The sequence below is a fragment of the Amborella trichopoda genome, chromosome 4 (genome assembly GCF_054954075.1).
Source record: "Amborella trichopoda isolate Santa Cruz 75 chromosome 4, AtrichopodaSantaCruz75HAP2 v2.0, whole genome shotgun sequence".
Classification (NCBI taxonomy): domain Eukaryota; kingdom Viridiplantae; phylum Streptophyta; class Magnoliopsida; order Amborellales; family Amborellaceae; genus Amborella; species Amborella trichopoda.
The window spans coordinates 39,302,665-39,311,066 of NC_142339.1; the positions used below are offsets into that span (position 1 = coordinate 39,302,665).

The window sequence follows — 8,402 nt, forward strand, 5'->3', positions numbered from 1 at the left end:
TTTGTGGTGTATAAATGCTGCTTACGTTAATTATTTCTTTTCCTAAATACAAGTTTCATTAATAAGAGCTTGTCACATATTCTTTTGACATTAACTACTTTATCTTTTAAACCTTTATCTACTATTATTCCTACACCTTTTCTAATATTTTCCTTTCCTGTAGATCTTAGGTTATACCTATCTATTTTTTTAGCTTTTTCTTCTTTCCATTTAGTTTCCTATAGACAAGCTATGTTTACTCTTATTTGTCTCATTGTATCTACTAACTCCATACTCTTACCTGTAAGTGTTCATATGCTAAACGAATCATATTCTCTTGGACTAGCTTCTTTACCCGTGCTTGCAAAGGATGTTGCAGGAACCCTTACATATTTTTCATCACAACCGGGCGGAGCTACGGCACTTTGCTTCTAGGGAACATCCTAGCTAACCCTTGCTCCTTTTTCATTATACCCAAGGTTCGGTACAACGCATCGCTTTTGGGAAATGCCCTAGCTAGCCTTTCCTCATTTCTCGCTATACCCAAATTCTCGTACAACGAATCGTTTCTGTGGAATGGCCTATCATAAGCAGATAAAATAAGTTTATCACGATTCATGATGAGTTTTGGCAAAATTTTATATTGGCTACCTACTTAACACTACGACGCCCCTTTACCTGGGCATGGGTTGAGTTAAGGGAAAGTTTAAGGTTATCACCGTTCTTAGACCAAGTTTTATATGAAACAACCACTTTTTTGAAAATTTAAATCACATAATAGTAATTTCTTTTTATGAGCGTAATTTAAGAAAATATCAAATTTCTTTTAAAAAAAGAAATTAAATTCAATAAAATTATAATTATGTAATAAATGTATATTTGATTATAGATTTAAATAATAGATATTCGAATAATACATTGAAATAATAGAAAAAGTCAAAATTTAATTTATAAGTATGTTTAATAATAAAAAAGGCATATAATATAATATTTTGTTTAAAATAGAAATTTTTAAATTAATTTGATTTTATTTTTATATTAACTTAAATAGTCAAAATGGCATCAAAGTTTAATTTAACTCTCTTTTAAAATTCAAAATTTTACTAAAAATTAAGAGAAATGAAATTTTACAATTTGGTATAATAAAATTCTAATTTGGCTTTGAGAAATAAATATTTATCAAATTACAATAGTAGAATCATGATTTTTTTGAACCAGTTTTAGTTATAATTGCTTTCTTTAATAGCTTAAAATAAGTACTACTAAGTGAATAATTTTTTCATACCCTGCCAATAAAAGGTTTTGATAGCTCTTTTATCTATTTTATTTGATGTATTTATAATCAATCACGTTAGGCCTAGACATGCCACTGAATGACTCGTTATAATCAATCACGTTAAGGAGTCCTTTGTTTTTTAATCTAGTTCCAAATGAATGACTCGCGTCAAGTACTCGACCCATGTTCGAGCCGAGTACTTGGCTCGAGTTGGGTAGAGTGTTGGGGTAGTCACCTCTTAAAAATCTATTCTTGAGATAGATTTTTTTACTTACTTTTTAAGGACATATAATCTCTAACGTGGAGATCATGAATATGAAAAAATAAATAAATTTTGAAAATTAAAAATGATAATTCTATTAAGAAAACATTTAGACCGTTAGTTTCAAATGTTTTCAGAAGGATCGCTTGGACGCTTTATACTCTAGGGACCGTAAATGTAGAAATGTGGTCGCCACCGCATGAAACAATTTTCCATATATGTTTAAAGTAAGATTAAACACAACATATGTAAATGAGATTAACAAAATAGTAAAAAAATAGATTTTGAAGAATCAGTTTGTAACTAGGATTGTTTTCAAAATAATCCAAAAAAGATAAGAAAAGCTAAAATATGTTTCATAGCTAAAATGCTTTCCAATCTTTGCCAAGATGATAAAACCCATAAATATACATGTTGAAAATCGATTTCTTTTTCTTTTCTTCTTTTGGAGTTTTTTATACTTTTTCAATTATTTTTTAAGATCCCCAAGTTGGTTCCCTACTTGGAACAACTTGGGCTCGAGCTCGGCCACTGCCCAAGTCCGAGCAAGCTCGGCTGAGTTTTCAAACACAATTTGAATCCACTATCGCCATCACAGTTAAAGATTTCCCACGTTAACCCCGTAATGGGTTAGTTTGAAAATGGGTATTTTAATATTATATTCTATATTGATTTGTCATTATATTTTAATATAAACTAAAAAAATTTATAATTGGATCAAAATTCAATTTAACTCACTTTTAAAATTCAAAAATTTACTCAAAGATAAGGAGAGGTTAAAATTTATCGCTATTATAAAATTCTAATTTCAATTTGAAAAAAAAATATTTCTCGAATTACAAAATTAGAATCATGAATTTTTAAAAGCAGTTATAAATAAATTCCATAGGGAATAAACAATCAAATTTGAACCTACTTCAAAACTTTCACTAGAAGTGGTTGTTTTTTATTCTCAAATATTTCACTAGAAGAGGTTGTTTTGATTCTCAAATATCCTCAAATTAATCATCTCAACATCAAGATGTACGGATTTGAAAAAACAATGGATTTCAAGTTTTAGAAATAGTGCTTCTTGTAACGTATTTTTTAACCGTCAATTATTAAGTTATTCAAGTTTCATAGATCTGCTCGATCTACATTATTTGTCAAGCTTTTCATTTTGTAATTAAATATGAAAATATATTTTAAGGCTAGTCAAAGATTTTCAATATTGAAACCACATTTCTGGAGAGCATTCGAAGGTAGGCTCTAATTTGATTGTTTAGAGCCTCGGCTCTATACAAACTGCAACCGATTTTATATGCTGGTCAATTTTTTAAAATAAATTTTAATACAAATTGAGTGGATGCCACAATATAGTGCCACTATATAAATGACATATTACACTTCTGTAAAATTAATTTCAAACTTATAATTTAGTTAAGCAAACCCACAATAACATTACAGTTGGAATATATATATATATATATATATATATATATATATATATATATATATATATATATATATATATATATATATATATATATATATATATATATATATATATATATATATATATATATATATACGACTTAGAAAGAGAAAGTGCATGGCTAAAAACAAAAGACTTAGATAAATAACATATTTATGTTGTTAGAGAGAGGAAAAATGTGGTTAGATAATTAACTAATGCATATTAAATTCATATGATGTGCAGAGCATGTGCATTTTGCTAATCGGTCATTACAATGTGCAATAAGGACTTTTATTATTGATGACCTATCAATGCTCAAACACGAATGGATAGCACTCATAGCAGTAATAAATAAAAGTCAAAGTTTAAGGTTTATCTTTGGGATATATATATATATATGGAAGATACTACAAAATGCCTATATACGAAAATAAACAGTGATTTCGCCTATCATCATCATTGTCCAAAGTTCATCACACGGTCACGATTGTCTAGAAGTATTTTATTTTTTATTTTTTTTCTACAAATTGGAATGACATGAAATTTGGAGTGTGTGTTCATCAAAAATAGATGAATTTACGAAAAAAATCAAAAACCTATTTTACATGAAAAATAACCAAAATACCTCTGAAAATTTTTGGGAGTATTTTGGTCAATTTGTTTTTCGCGAATTATTTTTTTTATATTTTTGTTAGGTACGCCTCACTAAGATGTTCACAAGCTATAAATTTTTAATCATTCTAATTTGTAAAAAAAAAACTAAAAATGAAATATTATCAAATAATCGTGATCGTGCGATAAACTTTAGACGGTGATGAGGTAGGCGAATCACTGTTCATTTTCGCCCGTAGATGTTACGAAAACTTTTCCTATATGGATTAATATATATATATATATATATATATATATATATATATATATATATATATATATATATATATATAATAAAATAAAAAGAAGAAAAAAAAGGGAGAAAAGGATACGATTCCAGATTTTTGCTTTTCAAATTTTCTTTTGGCAAATACTTCGTTCATGATTCCTGCTGCAGGAGATTCGAACATACTGCAAATGTTTCATGAAGGTTTACACTCTTGAATGATGAAAATTTTGCCCGGTGACCTTTTTTTTATTTTTATTTTTATTTTCTTTTCCTGTTTTTTGTGGTCCTTTTTTGAAGCCCAGTATGCAGGGACTTGGCCGAACTTACACTCAAATGAATTACAACACGTCAGGCACAAATAATGCTAAAAATGTTAAAAAGAAAATAAAATACAAGGAAACCCTTGTCTAATCGTAAATACTTCATTAATTTTGATAGTTTTTAAGATCCTTTGAAAACTTTCATATTTTTTTAAAAAACAAAATTTTCAGAAATATGCCAGCTATAAATCCAATTTTTCAGTAATCCATCTTTTATGCCTTTTTTTTAAAAAAATAGATCTCATTTAATCTCCTAATAATTGTTAATCATTTGAACTTTTTCTGATTTTTAAAGATTTTTTTTAGAGATTATTTTACTATTTCTTAAAGTTTTTTATTTTTTTTTAATGTAACTAGACCAAATCCACTCAATACGGTACAAATGATTTTTCAGCACCGATTGTGCGAAAAATTAGACATAATCAGAAATTGGGAGAGGGAGAAAATTTCAAAGTCTCCTTGGCCATTTGCACCAGTAAAAGTCCACCAATATAATCAAGTCAATAATGGCTGCAGTGGGTTGCCCACCATTAATTCCCACTACTCAAACCAAAAGCTGATAAAATAAATACCACTTCAAGATCAAGAACAAACCCCGATCCCTGCAAAAATAGCTGGTATAATACCACTTCAAAATCAAGAAGAGACCACGTTCCCTGCAAAAATGGCCAAACTTCTTCTCTGCACTCTCTTCACCCTGGCTCTCCTCCAACTCTCTCTCGGATCCGATCATACAGGAGAATTTTGCAATTCCAACAAGAAAATCTCAGACAAATCCACAATGACCAACATCGGCTTAGTCCTATCGGAACTGGAAACTAAAGGCCCGTCTAACGGGTTTGCCACAGCCTCAATAGGCCAAGGCAAAGAGAGAGTGTATGGGCTCCTCCAGTGCAGAGGTGACATTAGCCCCAAAGATTGTTCATCTTGCACGAGTGACGCGACGAAACAGATCCGCCAGCTCTGCCCCGACGAAGCCGATGCGAGAATATGGTTTGACAATTGTTTCCTTCGTTATGACACTGATGATTTCATGGGAGAACTGGATACCGGGTATGGTATCTTCTATTGGAACGTACAGAATGTAACAGAACCGGAGAGGTTTGCAAAGGAGCTCGGAGATTTGATGGACAAGATCACGGCGAAGGCAGTGGAGCCCGGTAACAAGGGCTTTGGGAGTGGAAAGACCAAGTTCGCACCATTTGTGACCATCTATGGGTTGGTACAGTGCACCCAAGACTTGCCTAAGCTCCAATGTGCACAGTGTTTGTCCATTGCTATTTCGAACTTCGGCGGCGGCGGCTACTGCGACGGGAAGAAGGGGTGTCGGGTGTTTTATAGCAGTTGTTCAGTGCGGTTTGAGATATACCCCTTCTTCCTCCCCCTTAGTTTCTATACAAGAGATGAGGTCCATGCTTCCCATGCTGTGTACCATAAATTACGGAATTGACAATGTCTCTACAACTCCCTTAATAAAAGATGCATTTCTATGAGGATTTAATGCCTTTTTCTCTGTTAACATGCTAAGATCTTCCAACCTACACGATGATTCCTTTTCTTTTAAGAGTATGGTCAAAGCCCCAAAAAAGGGACCTCTGGTGGTTTATAAATTTGGGATCTCGGTCCCATGCTATTAGGGATCCCAATCTCTACTTTATAGACCAAGCTAACCACCAAACAAATAATTTCCTTTATGTATAGGCAGCTTGAAATGCAAATGTACTTTTCATATCGTTGCAGTTGCATTGCTTACTAAAGATCCCTTATATAGAGTCCTAAGCTATATATATCATTTAAAGTTGGGAGCAAAGATCACCAAAAGCTCACTTGAGATCCCCAAAAGGTTATGAAATGAAGATATATATTGTATATCCGGTTAATATGGAAGCTATATGTTGTAACCAATAAGTATAGGAATAGTAGGTTCAATATCATGTATTTTATGATAAGTCTGGGTATAGCTTAGATGCATGTGTTTTATTTCTATAATTTATCTATAAAAGACAAATTTGTACATTCATATCAATTAATGGACACCGAGTCTCTTCAGGAAAACTTGAGACTCTTCACATTGTATCAAAGCCAGATTTTTCGTCATTCTATTCCTCATCCTTAAAGCGTTGTCTTCAATTCTCAAGACGAATCTGTTACTCAATTATTCCTTGATCCTATCCAGTTGGACTGAGTCATAAAACCCGTTTGATTGAACCATGATACCGTCGGATCTTCTTGATATGTTCTTTGATAGCTCATGTGCCCTCTGATGTTGTCTTTCTCTCTCTAGAAATTGATCACGTTCTCTGATTTTTGCAATAAGCCATCCATTTGACTAGAGAGCTTTTGAAGTTCATCGAGAGATAATTTATTAATTATGTGATTGTCACAACCCATCCCCCTGACTCTTACTGGAGGACGACTGAGTGCGGGATTGCGACCGAAGGTCGCGAACGTCACTCGGGCTGAAGTGGCTCAACGCATGAAAACGCAGAATAAAGAGCAAACCAAGAAAGAAAGCTAGAATAAAACCATCCGTCAGACGTAAATCCAACCAAAAGGTATAGTCGTTTCATTCACTTATTATCAAAAGTCTTTACAATTCTTCTTCAATGCACTACTAGCCCAAAATACACAACATATAGAATACATCAAAAAGCTGTAATCACCAAAACATATAATGGAAGTCTTCAAAGAATGGGTTTTCAAACTTTTCAATTCAACTTCAAAACCCCAAAACTGCCACCCACCTTGAGCCCAGGTGCCACCACCCTTCACTATACAGTTATGAAAATAAGATAGAATGAGCTAACAGCCCAGTAAGTAGATCTACACCATTGTATTCTAATTAGCATGATAGCGACAACAATATGCCGTGCACATAGGTACATATCTATCCAAATGTATCAAATGATGTTTCTCAACATGCTTCACAATATTCTAGCAGTGACATGATAAAGGTAGTTCATTATATATAAGTCACAATCACCTTACTTGAAGCAGAGTAGTAAGAACAACAATTTACAGATACAGTTAAAAGTTCATAAAGAAAACCTAAGATAAGATAGGCAAACAACAGATCTAATTACTCTCGAAGTAGAAGTCACATCGGTCAAGCTAAGCCAATCTTAAACTTGGGACTTCTACCCTCACTTAGGAGGGTGGACCATGACAAGTGGACAACCCACTATGTAAGGCCCTCACACACACACTCATCCCCAACGCGCTTTGGGGTTTTCGATAGGCAGAGGCCTTGCAAGACACTACCCTCTCCTTGCACCCTTTTGGGCGAGAGGGCGTTATAATACATTAGACGACCCAATGCGTAGTGATCCACATAGATCTTGGGGGCGTGACCCACCTAACTACTCGCATCCTGAATCTCGTCCTATCATGGGGAGTCAGGGAAGAATCGCAGCTGCCAGCACCATCCTTCACACAGTAGGTGTCATTTCACATATAGCATAAGTAACATGATACCATCATTCACACAGTAGGTATCAATTCACATATAGCATAAACATGATATCATCATTCACACAGTAGGTATCAATTCATATATAGCATAAACATGATACCATCATTCACACAGTAGGTATCAATTCACATATAGCATAAACATGATACCATCATTCACACAGTAGGTATCAATTTACATATAGCATAAACATGATACCAAAGTCATGCCATTCTGCTTCCATGTCATAGCAAAGCATGACTTCATTATCATGCATTCATATCATAAAAAGGCATGTTATACAATGCGCACTCATAATTTGGGTGGGTCATAACTTTTGGTCCATTCAGAGTTTGGAAATGGTTTCAAAGCCGATTTTATACCAAACGCACTTACCTCTCTAATGGGAGTGGTTTCATGACAATTGAACCCTGTCTGACCTCTCCAATTTAACCCTGTTGTAAACAGTGAGGGTTAACCAGCTGCACCCTGTTGTGAACAGTGGTCAACGATATATCCTATTTCATATCAGCATAACATTCAAACCGTGAAGTAACTTAAGAAGGTTTCAAAATCAAATTTTAATCTAAGACGTATATCTTTCTATCAAAGCCAGTTTGGAAGCATTTGGACTCCATTTGGTCAAACAAAACCTCAGTTCAACTAGAGTGATATTTCTGAAAGTTAACACTGCCTGCCAACAGTGACATATCTTCATAACACGGAGTATAAATCTCAATCTAGAAGGAATTTCAAAATGGTTTTCCCATGCAACTTT

General features: G+C 33.3%; 1 protein-coding gene across 1 annotated transcript; it reads left to right on the plus strand.

Moving 5' to 3' along the window:
• The first annotated feature begins 4,692 nt into the window (after positions 1-4,692).
• On the plus strand, positions 4,693-5,678 carry LOC18423758 (cysteine-rich repeat secretory protein 55). Its single transcript, XM_006828355.4, has one exon. It carries the CDS (start codon positions 4,838-4,840, stop codon positions 5,621-5,623), a length of 786 nt encoding a protein of 261 aa, XP_006828418.1. The 5' UTR covers positions 4,693-4,837; the 3' UTR covers positions 5,624-5,678.
• The last annotated feature ends 2,724 nt before the right edge of the window (positions 5,679-8,402 follow it).